Source organism: Coregonus lavaretus, assembly GCF_964263955.1.
Source record: "Coregonus lavaretus genome assembly, chromosome: 11".
NCBI lineage: Eukaryota > Metazoa > Chordata > Actinopteri > Salmoniformes > Salmonidae > Coregonus > Coregonus lavaretus.
The window spans coordinates 37704713-37722852 of record NC_139998.1 but is presented as its reverse complement, the minus strand read 5'-3'; the positions used below and the strand labels follow the sequence as shown (position 1 = coordinate 37722852).

At 40.4% G+C, this 18140-nt stretch overlaps 1 protein-coding gene across 2 annotated transcripts in view; it reads right to left on the bottom strand.

Annotated features, from left to right (window-relative positions):
• The window catches only part of cmip (c-Maf inducing protein), a 35640-nt gene extending 19206 nt beyond the window's left edge, over nt 1-16434 (bottom strand). For both annotated transcript variants that reach the window (XM_084171646.1, XM_084171647.1), the window contains exons 1-3: nt 15528-16434; nt 718-843; nt 558-608 (exon numbers count right to left, since the gene is read on the bottom strand). In XM_084171646.1, the coding sequence (XP_084027772.1) occupies nt 558-608; nt 718-843; nt 15528-15854 (504 nt within the window). In that variant the 5' untranslated portion in view covers nt 15855-16434. The remainder of the gene's footprint in view (nt 1-557; nt 609-717; nt 844-15527) is intronic.
• Between the last annotated feature and the right edge of the window lie 1706 nt (nt 16435-18140).

The following is an 18140-nucleotide window of genomic DNA, read 5'->3' as shown; positions in this document are numbered from 1 at the left end:
AGGATTCAAGCCTTTGGAACACAATATGTTGCTTGATAGGCTTATCAAACCAATGCAAAAAGGGAAATGCATGCAGGACAGGAGGACCGCATTTGAGGCCCAGGGGCACCGACCTCCGAGGGTGCCCTGGGGGCCCCCCACCCCAAAGAAGAATTTTTTTTTTATAGTTGATTTAATAATACATAAATAAAAAGTAACTTACTGCATTTCAAAACATTTGTGCAGTTTTATAATGCTATTCTACACATTGTCATGAGGCCAAGAGAAATTGTTGCCATTTTAAGAATAATTTCCTGCTATTCTACACATTTTGCCATGAAGCTGAGAGAACATTTTGCAATTTTAAAGCAAATTTCCTTTAATTCTACACATTTTCCTATCATATGCTATCTGGGGAGCCCCCGACCTCCAGTGGGGCCCCTACACAAAAAGAAAAGGTCGGAAGCCTTGGGAGGTCGGAGGCCTTGGGGCACGTGCCCTGCCCATGCAAAGTGCTGTGAGTCTTGTTGAACCCCCGTGAACACAAACCAATGAATACTTCAACATAGTAATCCTACCTTCCACTGTAGAGAATGAAACCACTGGTCCCGCAGATAGCTGTTGGCCGCCTGTTAGGGCACACATACAGTCAGGTAACAGACCGAAAGCACGCACGCACACGCACACGCACACGCACACAATGTTACACGAAGAGGGAGGGAGGGGGACAGGACATACCTGCAGGAGGACGGTGCCCCCGGGGAAGCTGAGCTGCACACAATATTTGGGGGCGTTATCCCAGGAGAGCAGCTGCAGGTCCTCTATGGTGCTGTAGGACAGGGCAGCCTCCATGTATCCTGTGGGCTAGAGACCATGAGAGAAATAATAATAATAATAATATGCCATTTAGCAGACGCTTTTATCCAAAGCGACTTACAGTCATGCGTGCATACATTTTTGTGTATGGGTGGTCCCGGGGATCGAACCCACTACCTTGGCGTTACAAGCGCCGTGCTCTACCAGCTGAGCTACAGAGGACCACAATAATGTCGCCACTCATTCATATATGCTACACACTTGTATAGACATATACAAGGCCAACATACAGGCTATCACAGTGTTTCCAAACAATTGCTCATTGGGAAGTCACAATGATCACTGTACTGACGACCAATGTTTCCTCAAAGCTGGGCACAGAATAAATATCAGCGCATGCAGAGAAGCACGAGATTGAACTTCACTCAACTTTCTAAAGTTCTCCCTGATAACACTATCAATGTTTCCCTTTACTGTGGGAATTGTGATCGAATCAACACAATACTAGCCACTTTCAATGCAACATACCGAAACAAAACGAACTATGCAAGACTTAATATGCAAAACTAACTATGTAAGAGATTTTGTTGTAGGCTGAACGCATCGGAGTAGGATTCTATTGCATTGACATGTACGACTCAGGTCCGTACTCTACACAGACCGGTGCACCATAACCAATCAGAGCTGCAGTAGGCCTATATGCAAATTGATCATTACCATAAAGTTATGGATCTGTGCCATTTACTTTGAACTGGACTGTGTTTACAGCATGAGCGGTCGTCAGTAGATGCGCTTGTTTTGAGATCAAAGCTAGAGCTGCATGTAGTGACGTGCACATTTGTTCATATCCTTTGCTAGTTACTGAGTTATTAGCCCAGTTATAGATAATTTGTAGTCAGCAATAGGGGAGTGATTGTTTCCTACAAGAGCACAAAACGTGTGCATTTCTAGACATCTTTGAAAAGCGAGTCAGGTAAAGAGCTTTTTTTCCTGTAAGAGGCAGTGTTGTATTTTGGGGCAGTGTTGTATTTTGAGACAGGCTTGAATAAGCTATGTAGCCAATAGCCATAATGGTATTGGAATAATGATGCATTTTATTTTGTAAAGTGGTTTCTTGCATCTAACAACACAACAACATTTTTAGTCACCTCCTTGTCTGAAGCACAAGTGGATAAACAGGTTAAATGTCAAGCCCTGCATGTTTTTTTCAAAAGTCTCATGGAATGTAGGCCTACATTGAACACAACACATTTGCTGCTACTGTAGGCTGAACGATAGAACAGCTATTTCCATGTTAAAATGTTATGGGATGCATTTTCTCCATTGTTTTTGATGGTAGGCCACTCTGGTAGGCCTACATTATGATCAAATAGCCACAGTAGCCTACTTGACCACGGTTAAAACTAACTTAAAGCGGGTACAGCCTCAGTGTTAACAGTAAACGTGCGCCGGAAGTTGCACAGAATTTTCACAACATTCAACTTTGCGCTCAGCAGACTAGTTTGCCCAGTGATTAAAATAATTAGAGTGAAGTATTCAACACCCAACAGAGCTGTCCATATAGCACAGGGATGGGCAACTGATGGTGGTGGGGAAATGTTTGGGTGTAATTTTTTAAAATATGTTTTAACCTTTAACGTCAATTATCTAAAAACATGTAAACTCTGATTTATTTCATATTTTCGCATATGTTGTAGCTTAAACCCTAATTTACATTATCTGAGGTTTTTGTGTTGTGCCCGCCATTGGTTGAGACACAACATACTCTTGAATACAAGGTGGGTGTCATTTCAATCATACAAAGAAAATTAATAGAATGGACGTATCACTTCAGACTACTACAATTTATCTGGTACAGCTACACCATTGAAATGTAATAGAAATTGTAACTTCTAATTACTACTACAAAGATGGCTGCCGGTCCACCCACCGTTGAATGTCAACTTAAATGCTCATGGCTATTCTATTATCTATATTTCTATGATTTCAATAGGTTTCCTATGGAAGATTGAAGGCATAATTTAAAAAAAGATATTCCCATTCAAGTCAACATTGTTTGATGTACATTTATTAGCCAAAAAAATTACTCCCACCCTGTATTCAAGAGCATGTTGTGTCTCTAAAGCAGGGTCTAAGCTACAACACATATACATACATACATACATATATATATACATACATACATATATATATATATATATATATACATACATACATACATACATACATACATACATACATACATACATACATACATATATATATATATATACACATATATATATATATATACATATATATATATATATATATATATATATATATATATATATATACACACATACATACATACTGCTCAAAAAAATAAAGGGAACACTTAAACAACACATCCTAGATCTGAATGAATGAAATAATCTTATTAAATACTTTTTTCTTTACATAGTTGAATGTGCTGACAACAAAATCATACAAAAATTATCAATGGAAATCAAATTTATCAACCCATGGAGGTCTGGATTTGGAGTCACCCTCAAAATTAAAGTGGAAAACCACACTACAGGCTGATCCAACTTTGATGTAATGTCCTTAAAACAAGTCAAATGAGGCTCAGTAGTGTGTGTGGCCTCCACGTGCCTGTATGACCTCCCTACAACGCCTGGGCATGCTCCTGATGAGGTGGCGGATGGTCTCCTGAGGGATCTCCTCCCAGACCTGGACTAAAGCATCCGCCAACTCCTGGACAGTCTGTGGTGCAACGTGGCGTTGGTGGATGGAGCGAGACATGATGTCCCAGATGTGCTCAATTGGATTCAGGTCTGGGGAACGGGCGGGCCAGTCCATAGCATCAATGCCTTCCTCTTGCAGGAACTGCTGACACACTCCAGCCACATGAGGTCTAGCATTGTCTTGCATTAGGAGGAACCCAGGGCCAACCACACCAGCATATGGTCTCACAAGGGGTCTGAGGATCTCATCTCGGTACCTAATGGCAGTCAGGCTACCTCTGGTGAGCACATGGAGGGCTGTGCGGCCCCCCAAAGAAATGCCACCCCACACCATGACTGACCCACCGCCAAACCGGTCATGCTGGAGGATGTTGCAGGCAGCAGAACGTTCTCCACGGCGTCTCCAGACTCTGTCACGTCTATCACATGTGCTCAGTGTGAACCTGCTTTCATCTGTGAAGTGCACAGGGCGCCAGTGGCAAATTTGCCAATCTTGGTGTTCTCTGGCAAATGCCAAACGTCCTGCACGGTGTTGGGCTGTAAGCACAACCCCCACCTGTGGACGTCGGGCCCTCATACCACCCTCATGGAGTCTGTTTCTGACCGTTTGAGCAGACACATGCACATTTGTGGCCTGCTGGAGGTCATTTTGCAGTGCTCCTCCTGCTCCTCCTTGCACAAAGGCGGAGGTAGCGGTCCTGCTGCTGGGTTGTTGCCCTCCTACGGCCTCCTCCACATCTCCTGATGTACTGGCCTGTCTCCTGGTAGCGCCTCCATGCTCTGGACACTACGCTGACAGACACAGCAAACCTTCTTGCCACAGCTCACATTGATGTGCCATCCTGGATGAGCTGCACTACCTGAGCCACTTGTGTGGGTTATAGACTCCGTCTCATGCTACCACTAGAGTGAAAGCACCGCCAGCATTCAAAAGTGACCAAAACATCAGCCAGGAAGCATAGGAACTGAGAAGTGGTCTGTGGTCACCACCTGCAGAACCACTTCTTTCTTGGGGGTGTCTTGCTAATTGCCTATAATTTCCATCTGTTGTCTATTCCATTTGCACAACAGCATGTGACATTTATTGTCAATCAGTGTTGCTTCCTAAGTGGACAGTTTGATTTCACAGAAGTGTGATTGACTTGGAGTTACATTGTGTTGTTTAAGTGTTCGCTTTATCTTTTTGAGCAGTGTATATATACACACAGTACCAGCCAAAAGTTTGGAAACACCTACTCATACAAGGGTTTTTCTTTATTTTTACTATTTTCTACATTGTAGAATAATAGTGAAGACATCAAAACTATTAAATAACACATATGGAATCTTGTAGTAACAAAAAAATTGTTAAACAAATCAAAATATATTTAATATTTTAGATTCTTCAAAGTAGCCACCCTTTGCCTGGATGACAGCTTTGCACACTCTTGGCATTCTCTCAACCAGCTTCATGAGGTAGTCACCTGGAATCCATTTCAATTAACAGGTGTGCCGTCTTAAAAGTTAATTTGTGGAATTGATTTCGTTCTTAATGCTTTTGAGCCAATCAGTTGTGTTGTGACAAGGTAGGGATGGTATACAGAAATATCCCTATTTGGTAAAAGACCAAGTACATATTATGGCAAGAACAGCTCAAATAAGCAAAGAGAAACGACAGTTCATCATTACTTTAAGACATGAAGGTCAGTCAATCTGGAAAATGTCAAGAACTTTTAAAGTTTCTTCAAGTGCAGTCGCAAAAACTATCAAGTGCTATGATGAAACTGTCTCTCATGAGGACCGCCACAGGAAAGGAAGACCCAGTTACCTCTGCTGCAGAGGATAAGTTTATTAGAGTTACCAGCCTCAGAAATTGCAGCCCAAATAAATGCTTCACAGAGATCAAGTAACAGACACATCTCAACATCAAGTGTTCAGAGGAGACTGCGTGAAATCAGGCCTTCATGGTCGAATTGCTGCAAAGAAACCACAACTAAAAGGACACCAATAAGAAGAAGAGACTTGCTTGGACCAAGAAACACGAGCAATGGACATTAGACCGGTGGAAATCTGTCCAAATTTGAGATTTTTGGTTCCAACCGCCGTGTCTTGTGAGACGCAGGGTAGGTAAACGTATGATCTCCGCATGTGTGAACGGATGACCTGGCCTCCAACAAACCATTTCTGTATGGACCTTGCTTTGTGCATGGGGCATTGTCATGCTGAAACAGGAAAGGGCCTTCCCCAAACTGTTGCCACAAAGTTGGAAGCACAGAATCATCTAGAATGTCATTGTATGCTGTAGTGTTAAGATTTCCCGTCACAAACAAATGAGCCTAGCCCAAACCATGAAAAAACTGCCCCAGACCATTATTCCTCCTCCACCAAACTTTACAGTTGGCACTATGCATTGGGGCAGGTAGCGTTCTCCTGGCATCCGCCAAACTCAGAATTGTCCGTTGGACTGCCATATGGTGAAGCGTGATTCATCACTCCAGAGAACGCATTTCCACTGCTCCAGAGTCCAATGGTGGCGAGCTTTACACCACTCCAGCCATGGCATTTCGCATGGTGATCTTAGGCTTGTGTGCGGCTGCTCGGCCATGGAAACCCATTTCATGAAGCTCCCGACGAACAGTTCTTGTGCTGACGTTGTTTCCCGAGGCAGTTTGGAACTCGGTAGTGAGTGTTGTAACCGAGGACAGATGATTTTTACGCGCTACAGCACTCGGTGGTCGCATTCTGTGAGCTTGTGTGGCCCATCACTTCGCGGCTGAGCCGTTGTTGCTCCTAGACATTTCCACTTCATAATAACAGCACTTATGGCTGACCAGGGCAGCTCTAGCAGGGCAGAAATTTGACGAACTGACTTGTTGGAAATGTGGCATCCTATGACGGTGCCACGTTGAAAGTGACTGAGCTCTTCAGTACCGGCCATTCTACTGCCAATGTTTATCTATAGAGATTGCATGGCTGTGTGCTTGATTTTATTCACCTGTCAGCAATGGGTGTGGCTGAAATAGCAGAATCCACTAATTTGAAGAGGTGTCCACATACTTTGTATATATAGTGTATATACACAAAAAAATGAATTCATGTGTTTTTTGATAACTGACGTTTAAGGTAAAAAAATATATTTTAAAATAAAATATGTCCTACGAAATTATGACAATTTGACAACCCTGTTTGTAATAGGGATGGGCATTTGAAATGATTTCACTATTCAAATAATATCTGGTCCTCTGTAGCTCAATTGGTAGAGCATGGCGCTTGTAACGCCAGGGTAGTGGGTTCGATCCCCGGGACCACCCATTCCTAAAATTGTATGCACACATGACTGTAAGTCGCTTTGGATAAAAGCGTCTGCTAAATGGCATATTAAATATCATTATATTTTTTCAGGTATCCGGATAGTCGAAATACATTATTGTTTTTGAAACTTCAATGGAGACTCTCAGCCGAAACAGTTCGGAAGAGTCCGTGCATATATTATGCCAACTTTTGTGACGTTTATGTTAGTTTTGGACTCTTCTTCTTCTGGCTGTTAGGGCACACATTTTTTTCTTGAGGCAAGCGGAAGCCGGTAGCCGAAGTCTACCCCCCTTCGTCGGTGATTGGTCAACAGTAGGGATTCTTCAATAAAGTATGTTGTCATACAACGAGACGACTCCTTTTCATGCAATTTTTTCATTGAAAATACTGCCCCAAACATCTTAGATGTAAAATTGCGCGACTAAGATCTCCTCGGCAAAAACGTAAAAATGACAGATTTCTTGAGTTATTTTAGATTATTTCAGACTATTTTGAGGAAGTGTATGCTGGCTACGGCGTCTCAAAATGGCCGAACAGTACTATTGCCGTGTTTTTTCAAGCAAAATATACTTCAAGGGAGTATGCGAGCACAGTCATTCGGTTCGCCTAGCTGACTTCTGCTAGCCGCCAGCCGAAATGAAGCACGCCGAAGCCTTTACTCAGGAGACTCGAGAGAGCCGGTGCGCTGCACTCTGCTTGTTTCAGCAGAACAGTGGGGAGGGGCGATAGAGGAGCAGGGGCCGGTGTGTGTGAGTCTGTGTGTGGAAGGGAGAGCGAGAGAGAGACAAACTTGTTGCTGCTATAGGTTATTTATCATACCATCTGGTTGTGCCTGTCTTGACTGCATCAAATCGCTGTAAAGAAGCTTGCTAGATAAAGTAGGAAGGCAAATGGTGTCTATTTTTCTGCGCTCCCTGTACTTGTCTACAACAACTCCATTCAAATGAAACAGCAGCCTAGTACCGGTTGGTTGATCATTGTAGCAAACTCTCTCTCATTTAGCCAACTTTCATTACATTTTGCATTGACTAGAAATGTTCCACTTCACTTGCTTCACGGATATTCGAATAACCATGCCCATCCAGTTTGTAAGCTTTTAAAATTATATATTTTCCAGTGATGAAGACATGATGTCTCATGGTCTGGTGGGGTATGCAAAATAGGTCAACTTTGTGCACCTTTATATCTCTTTAATGTTTTGCCATTCAGGTCCAAAAAGTCACTTTCTGAGCACTTCTACAATGGGCAAATATGTATGGAAGGTATCATTCAATCAAAAAGGGGTGTTGTCAAAAAGTGATTGAATTCAAATGGATTTACCTTTAGACTTTGACATCTAAGCTTGGATATTTGGGAATTCATACTGGTAAAAGGTATAGACAGATTGATAGAGATAAATAAATAAACTACCGGTAAGACGGTTTTCAGCTGCATGACTTCTGGTCACATGGCCCGAAATGTCAACAGGCTGTGCTGTGTCTCCATCACTCTACAATAGGAGACCAGAGCTGTTCCGTTATTAGTGGCACCCTCCCTCCACAGTCAAACCAACAGGCTCTTCCTTTTACTTCTGATGCCCTCCCTCTGCACAAGCACACCGGAGCCATTTCTTTATTTGTGACGTTTTTCCTGGTAAATTCAAACACAGTTCCTTATTTTACGTTGCCCTCAGTCAAGCCAACAGGTTGTTCCTTTATTTGCATCTCTCGATCTCTCCTGTGTGATAGAACAAACAAGCAGTTGCTCCCTGTGTCTCCCTCCCCCTGCAAAAGAACAAACAGGCTATTCCTTTATTTAAATCTCCCTCCCTGGCTGATAGAGCAAGCGGGCTGTTCTTCATCGTATCTCCCTCCCTCTGAGATAGATGCTAGACATGTCGTAGCCATATTGTGAAATCAGGAGTGCTTTTCATTACACACCATCCCTATATCAAATATAGATTTTTTTTGTCCGGGAACAAAAGTAATTATTTTACAGTGCCTTCAGAGACTATTCATAATCCTCGGCTTATTCCACATTTTGTTATGTTACAGCTCGAATTCAAAATGGATTACATAAAAAAAAAATATATATATATATATATATATATATATATATATATATATACACATACACACAAAAAAACACTAAAGTGAAAACATGTTTTTAGACATTTTAGCAAATGTATTGAAAATGAAATACCTCATTTACATAAGTATTCACACCCCTTTGGCAGCGATTACAGCTGTGAGTCTTTCTGGATTGTACACCTGGATTGTACAAGATTTGGCCATTATTCTTTTCAAAATTCTTCAAGCTCTGTCAAATTGGTTGGTGATCATTGCTAGACAACCATTCCCAAGTCTTGCCATAGATTTTCAACCATATTTAAGTCAAAACTGTAACTCCAGTGTAGGTTTGGCCTTGTGTTTTAGGTTATTGTCCTGCTGAAAGGTGAATTAATCTCCCAGTGTCTGGTGGAATGCAGACAGAACCAGGTTTTCCTCTAGGATTTTGCCTGTGCCTAGCTCCATTAATCTTATTTTTTATCCTGAAAAACTCCACAGTCCTTAATGATTACAAGCATACCAATAACATACCCCCACGGGGGCCCAGTATGAAAAATAAAAATAATAATGTATGCACTCACTAACTGTAAAGTCGCTCTGGATAAGAGCGTCTGCTAAATGACTAAAATGTAAATGTAAAATGTAATGATGCAGCCACCACTATGCTTAAAAAATTAGAGAGTGGTACTCAGTAATGTGTTGTATTGGATTTGCCCCAAACACAACACTTTGTATTCAGGACAAAAAGTAAATTGCTTTGCCACATGTTTTGCAGTATTACTTTAGTGCCATGTTGCAAACAGGATGCATGTTTTGTATTTTGTACAGGCTTCCTTTTCACTCTGTCAATTAAGTTAGTATTGTGGAGTTTTCTATCACGGCCAGTAAACTAACTGTTTTAATGTCACCATTGGCCTCATGGTGATATCCCTGAGCGGTTTCCTTCCTCTCCGGCAACGAAGTTAGGAAGGATGCCAGTATCTTTGTAGTGACTGGGTGTATTGATACACCATCCAAAGTGTAATTAATACCTTCACCATGCTCATAGGGAAATGCAATGTCTGCTTCTTTTTTTTTTACCCCATCAACCAATAGGTGCCCTTCATTGCGAGGCATTGGAAAACATCCCTGGTCTTTGTGGTTGAAATGTACTGCTCGTCTGAGGGACCTTACAGATAATTGTATGTGTGGGGTACAGAGATGAGGTAGGCATTCAAAAATCATGTTAAACAATATAATTGCATACAGTGTGTCCATGCAACTTACATGACACATTTTTACTCCTGAACTTATTTAGGCTTGACATAACAAAAGGGGTTGAATACTTATTGACTCAAGACATTTCAACCTTTCATTTTTAATTACATTTGTAAAAATTTCAAAATATATAATTCCACTTTGACATTGTGGGGTATTGTGTTTAGGCCTGTGACAAAAACATCTCAATTTAAACCATTTTAAATTCAGGCTGTAACACAACAAAATGTGGAAAAAGTCAAGGGGTATGAATACTTTCTGAAGGCACTGTACAATACCATTTTTAATTTAACGTATTGTGCATTTATTTGGATGCAGGTGCATGCACAAATGCAGCACATACGCATGCATGCACACAAATAGCAAAGCAAGACACAAAAAACTATAGGTCACAAGAGAAGGGGAACCTTGCATCTCCGAGAAATTCAAATGAAAAAGTCAATATAGAACAGGAGCAAACAGATAGGGGATTCAATTAACCCTATGAGCACAAGACGTTGAAAAGACGTCTTTCAACCAATTTTGGTCACTGGGAACAACTATAAGTTGTTATAGATGCAATATCCTGCACAACAGCTTGCTGTGGTAACTTGCGTCAATCGATCTTCCTCTGACATTCACTATCTTCATCCCTCACTCGTCATGTTGTTTTCTTCTCTCTTTTGCTCATGGTCTTTCTTCATCTCATTTGGTCTCCTTTTATTCTGCTTTTTTTTTCCCTTGAGGAGAAGTGGAGTACAGCTATCCTCACCAACAGCTATGTTGCCATGGAAACTAGGAGGTGAAATGGAGACATGTTTTTTTTGTTTGTTTCCAGGGAGAACCAGGTGGAAAGCATCTCTGTATTCAGGTGCACTGGCAAACTGATCATACGAACGATGAAGAGAATCAATGTTGATCCTGCTCAATTAATGATATATTCTAACAATTATATCAGGTTTCAGTGTTCATGATAAATTATGTAGTTCTAGTAATGAACACAATGAATATACCCACACTATGCTCACCTTATTAAATGATTATACCCCATGCGTCTTGATAGGATGTTTATATCAACTAAATATTTGATGATGCATGTCTTTTGGCAACAACAACAACAACAAAAAATCACACCAAAAAAAGATTGCATAATGCACAAAGCATTCATTGTGAAGGAATTCAAGAATGTATAGATGGTACACAAATACTGCCAGGTACTTTTACATACCGATGCAAATAAAATATATGAAAACCGCTATTCACAATATGCAGCATCAAATCTCTCCTTCCATTGTATAGCCATTATGGGTATTGCTAGCCAAGTACTCTCCACCATTTTCTCATTTGCACATGTTATGAACATCAGACACCAGTAGGTGGCAGTTGCCTCTGGACAGCTTGTATGAAGGATATCCAATTAATGAGACTTCTCAATGGCAGCCTGAAACTGAGTGATTAGAGAAAAAGAGGCACATTAGGCTACTTTGTAACACAGCATCAGTTTGCAGAAGGTGAGGTATGGAGGATTATTAAAATCAGGCATGACCTAGTGGACCTGATAATAAATTCAAGCCATATACGCATTGGGGGATTCTGACTGGTGTATGTGGACAACTCCTTATGCTGACTTACCTACACAATGTGGTTTGATCTAATCAGAGAGACAGGCTGCAGTGGAAGTGCATGTGTATGCAACCATTACCCTGTTTTCTTTTCACCCAAACACACATTTGACATGCTGTGGTTTTTATTTTTTGCCAATACCTTGATCAACTTCATACTGGTTGTTGTACTGTTATACTAGCTGAGTACTTTAAGCATTCACATTTTATCTGGCAGACATGAAAGCTTCCTGTGTGAAAGATGGTCAAATAAAAGTGAAATGGATTATGGGATACAGGGCAAATAGGGTGTTTCATTTCATCATACAACGCTGGAACATACTATTATATAACTCACGGAAATACATGACTCTTGGCTTGGATTCAATAATGCACTGATAATAAAAAAACAATACGATTGTGCCAACATGACTTCCCAAATATCAGGCAAATGGCCACTGTTCTGTGTGTCAAAATGCTCCAGAGGTGCCGTACTACTATGGCTGACCCTGTAAAACAACACATTTCACTGCACCAGTCTGCTGTGTGACAATAAAATATCTTATTTTTTTAACTGGGATTTCACTCTATGAACATTGCAAAACAATAACAAACAAAATAAATCTCAACTTTGGGAAATGTACTGTGAGAGCTGAGACAATCACACACTGTGACAGAGACAAAATAGAGCCCAGCCAGGACCTCACCACAGCAGAGGTTCCAAAGGTTCTCATATGATGAACCATGTAAGGGAGGGGGATAATCTAGTTCTCCTGATGCCACATGACCAGCTCACTGCCCTTCCTTTCACCACTCTGTTACTCCCTCCTGAACTGCCAAGGATCCCATGTACTGTATACCGTCTCTGAGTACTGGGCTACACAAATGTATATACTTGATAGCACCTGTTCCAGTGTTACTGTACAGTTTGGGTTACAACAAAGGTGGCAAACTTATGGTAGTTTAGTACCACTCCAGTTAGAAAACCTATAACATTTCCTGCTGTATTTGATATAAAGAGATCTGTCAAATAAACAGAGCTAAAACCACTGCTCATCATAGTTATGGCATACAGTGGGCTACTGTACACTTTTCTAATAAGGCCTAAAACATTTTTACTGGACAGGTGACAAATAGGCCTAAGCCTATATGTCTAAAGTTATGATGAAATTCACATTTATTTCATTATTGCACACATTTTCTCTATATCTCTCCCTCTACTGAATGTTCTGGCAAAGGGAAAATTGAAATTCAGGTTAATGATAAGAAACCATATATGGCAGGGCACGGCAGCTTAATTCCAGACAATAATTAAAATCTTCTCTTAATGGGTGATTATCCCAACAAAGGGAGGATGATCCTGTATTTGAATGTGAACACATTTGTCTGCCAAGAGGTTTTCTGAGGCTTCTGTGTGTGTCATAACTGTGTATTATACATTTCTTCACTTCATTGTACACTACAATAATAGCGCTAATGGAGTATGACGTGGAAAATAGTTTGGTTTTTCAGTCTGACTTTTTCAGTGTTTCGATAGAATGTTGCCTCATCTTGTGTTTTCAGTTGCTTGCTGATAGTAAACTATCTCTGTCTAATCTGAGCTCTTTGGGGAGCAGTATGGCCTAACCCTGCTCAACCTCATGTTCTTAGTTTCTGTCTGTTCGTGTCCGCTTCAAGACATAATAGGACCCTTGAGATATCAGAACTGCAAGATAATCTGTAAAGGCCTTTGTAAAGGAGGCGTGACAGGAAGTTCTTGTAATGGGTTGGTGTTACGCAAATATGATGCAGGTTCTCAATAGTGACTGGCCTATGCTTAAGAAGGGGAATGATTCATATTTCTCATATCGGGCCCTCAGATCTATTTATACATTAGCCTACCTCATTTGTTGAAACTGAAGCATCCACATGGCTTGGCTTATGACAGGAAGGGAGTAAGTTTGGTGTGAGAAAATGCACCGGAAACCTTTTATGACATGGCTCAGGTTTCAGTCACAGTTTGGTGACCCAATACAAAAATAAAATACAATTAAAGTCGTTATTAGTACAGAAGAACAACTGTTCTGCACTCTATAATTTGTGATTGAACTAGGGGGGGTTAGTCAGCACCTCAACATCTGATAGAAAATGAGTTGTGCAGGAAGACAAATTTTTTTTTCTTTTTTTTCCCCCTGTAGTCTACCATATTATAGGGATATGTATATTCTAGTCAATAACTAGGTCAAGCCACAAAATACTAGCTACTTTGTCATGTCTGACAAAGACGTCTTGTCTGGGAGTGTTTGACACTTGTTGCAACTGTACTGTACTTTTAATTGAAGCACTGTGACAGTGTGATTGTCCACAAGTTAAGATGCGCTATAAGAATAGATTGGACAGTATGTCTTTGTAAATTGTAATGCAGTCTACCAAGACAAAACATATTTGTGAACAGCCCCATGGGTGAACTGCCAACTGTACTGCACTGAAATTATGCCTTGTGCATTATAGTGTAATACATTCAAACATTGTATACTCATATTCTTATTTAAGTGACTTATTAATTACATCATTAAATATCCCCACCATTATTTACTATATGGAGTCTATTCATAATAAGATCTGAAAAACATGTATTTTGTGGCTTTATTAGCTTACTGCATACAGCATGGGTAAAATTGTTCAAATGGGTGAAAATGTAAAACAAAAAACAATGTCCTCTTAGAAGACCTGTTGATAAAACAATGCCCTAAGCCTACTGACAATACTGTCCCACTGCCACCAGTAACCAACAGCAACAACAATAATAGCCTAACAGTGATCATTATCATATTTTATTCAACCATTTTAGACCCATTTAACCAGGAAGTATCTTGCGGTGTGAACCTTTAAAAAAAAGACCAGGCACTTATAACTATAGGAAGAGTAATATTAATAATATTTTCTGTTAAAAACCCATATTCGTATGGCCTTCCTGTTGAAAATAGTTGTAATCTATGAGCTATGGCTGCATACAAAGTTTACACAGTAGATCAGAGTGCAGTAATTTTTACATCACAGTTGGAGTCAATTCAGTGAATTCAGGAAGTACATTGAAATTAAATTCATGATAAATACCTATTGTTTGAGGATTAAAAAAAAAAATCCATTAACTGAATTTCAATTTACTTTAATTCACTTAATTAAAAATTGAATTGACCCCTGCCCTGGCCTGTGCTACCAATTTTATGTGATACAAATCCATAGGAGGCAGTTGTTGGGAGATTAACAGTAGGCCCAATTCAGCTTCCATAGCCTACAGAAAATGTCCTCCAATAAATTTGCGAGCATGCCATCACTCGCTGCTCACAAAACAATGCTTTAATACAGAAATAACACGTCCGTCCTTGCTTATGTATTCAACGTGAGGACAACAGTAGGCCTAGGCCGCCTAGGACAGATAAACCATATGAACAGCCATACATGTTTGATGAACCAATAGTACTAGAGATTATCAAATGTTATAATGATATGAAAATCGTAGCCAGCTAGAATAAAAGTGTAGCAAATAGGAGTCCACTGCACAGGCGTCAGAGGATGTGTGTAGGTGTAGCAACTATAGTGTCACGGAGGGGGGAAATAAAGCAACAATGTTGCGATCAAATTATCAGCTGAGCAAATGGAACTTGGAAGGTAACAAAGGAAACCGATAGGCTACATTTTCTGCTGTTAATTATAGAAAATGCGTCAATCGTCATGCTTAATCGATTACAAGTGATAACAAAGCCCACAAAAAAAATACATTATGGCCTTTGGGGGTGGAAATAAACATTTTACGTGGACACAATGTTGCAACAACAGTAGCAACTCACCGTCGCAGACGCCAGGCTGCAGTCTGTCAAGGTGAGGTGGTGCGGTTCCCATCTCCGTAAGAATTTTGAGGTTAGAATTTTGCTGAGGAAGGTCCGAGGGTGTTTCACCACACACACCTGGATGTCCCCCTCCTGTAGTAGTTTATATCGCATCCCGCTGCTGCAATGGAGAAGGGTTCTCTTGCACGGCCCGGCGCCTAACTTATTATTATTCCCCTCCGGCGGCGTCGGCGCAGACATCTCCCCCAGCAAAGGCTTGCTCTCCTCAGATTGATAGAATTGTTTATTATGTAGGTCGTTACCCCCGCCGCTGCTGTTAAAATCCATATTTAACTAGTCGCAAATAATATCCTATAGTTAACAATGTAGGCCTATCTACTATTCGTTTTTTAAATATATATATATATATATATATATATATATTAAAAGAAAAGCTAATTGGGTTGGATTGTAAGCCTTGGGAGCAAAGCTACCGCGATACGACCTCAATTGTTAAAAGAGTGTTGTGGGCGAAAAACTGACACCGCGGAGCCACCGATAGAAAAGCCATGAAAGAGTCTTTGATGGGGGTATTTCAGGACGGAAAAGTAAAAGAGCAGTTATTGGGTAGGCAAAGAATCCACTATCCACACAATGCCTACCGCAATGTCTATCCTGTCCGCGTTTAGCACCCCCAACGAGCTACTCAATATGTTCGGGCCATGTCCATTCTGCCAGCCCCAGTTCAGATAACATATTCCACAGATTGAACTCATACAAATCACGAAGCTTTGAAACAAAACACCAAAAATCCAAAGGCGACGTATTTCTTCGTGTTTTTTGGTCTTTAAACGATCATTGGCATGGGTCCTTTTACTGTCTTTTTCTTCTATCTTCGTGAAAGAACCCAAGCACTTGGATTGGTCCCTTCTCGTTCATGTGATACCAAAGTGACGTCAATGGGGAGGCAAGCGGATGCGCGGTGCGTCTTTTAGCTCCACTGTCTGCTGCCTACTATGTGATAGGAGGGTGTACAGTTCCCTCAACACAAAAATGGAGGGCGCACGACCTACATGTCAATTTTCTCGTCTAGCAGTATTGTCTCTATTTTTATTAAAGATCGCGTTCGACACGGAAATCAATCAGTCTAATCAATAAATGTTGCTGGAATCATGGGTTTTATTAATCATGAGAAGACCTGATAGGATACTGAGGGCAACATATGGCAATATGTGATATGAGGATATCCTCATAATTGTCGGTAGGCTACAGTTTCAATTACAAACCGAAGACGGTTGTAGGCTATAATTTCAATTTTATTGCAAATTATTTAGCATTTTGATTCATATTACAATAAACATAAATCACTGACAGTTTCCCTTTAACTGTGAGCTCAATGTTGATACTTCATTCCCAGAAATGATTGATTACCATCCACAATGTCTGTCTGATGGGGGAGTGCACAACACATACCCATTAAAACTGTTTCAGCAGTGGGTCAGAGACTCCCAGTCCCATACTTGACCCACAGTGACAGTATGTATCGATGTTTACAGATTAAACCTAAGAAACGGTTGTCACAAACCTACTGTATGTGACAGCCTATGTTGACAACACTGTATGGGCATGCTGAAGGGCATACTGAGTAGAATAAGTATTGCAGAGATAGAAGAGTAACCTACACTCTAATGCTGCTTAGTAACCAAGTGGGAAGTGGGAATTTAAAACATAGAACTGGCAAAAATCCACTTGAACCACCCTCAAACTGGTAATTACTAGTGGGAAACTCATATCATCATGAGCTCTGACTTCTCCCACATGCTGACCTCTGACGTCACCTACTAAGGAAATTACCTCCCTAGCATCATTTTCGGTAGTTAAATGCAACAAAACATTTATAAAAAGCAATCTATTAATATGGTTTTTGAACACTATAATTGATTTACAAGCATGATAGCTGTACTTTTAGTTTATGGTTTATGCAGCTTGTTGGCCATTAGCGTTTCTCAACTAATTCAAAGCACTTGAATGCATCCAACTGGTATTTATGGTATCACAACTGCTAAATTCCCACCTCCCACTTGGTTACGAATGCAGCATTGTCATGAGTAATTGTGTCTGTTCTTTTCATTAACATTTGTAAACCATGTTTTGTTTGTGGGGAGGGACACAGCAGGTAGACTAGAGTGTGAAATATATAGTACCTTGGGCACTCATCTCATGGGTCACACTGTCAAAAACAAGCAGCTCTTCAAAGATGCACTATGCAGAAATCGCTCCACCATTTCCTGTTTGCTAAAATTCTAATAGTTCGCCTAATTTCAGTTTATGTGACAAAACAAGCAAGTATAGTGTAGAGAATCATTGTACCATCTAAACTGCAGTGAAATATATTTTCCATAACCAAAAATATTGTATTTTTTAAAGCGATTTGAAGCTGGTGTACAAAACCGAAAGAGGCAAAAACGAAACGTAAGAACGGGAAGCATAGATATAGCACACATAGAACATATCTACCAATTCTTAGACTTGCTTTCAATGAGAATGACAGATCTATAACTAACATTTCTATGTGAATTTGGTTGGGTTGCACAAAAAACTTACATATTGCTTAGTCTCTCCACTAAGGTCTCG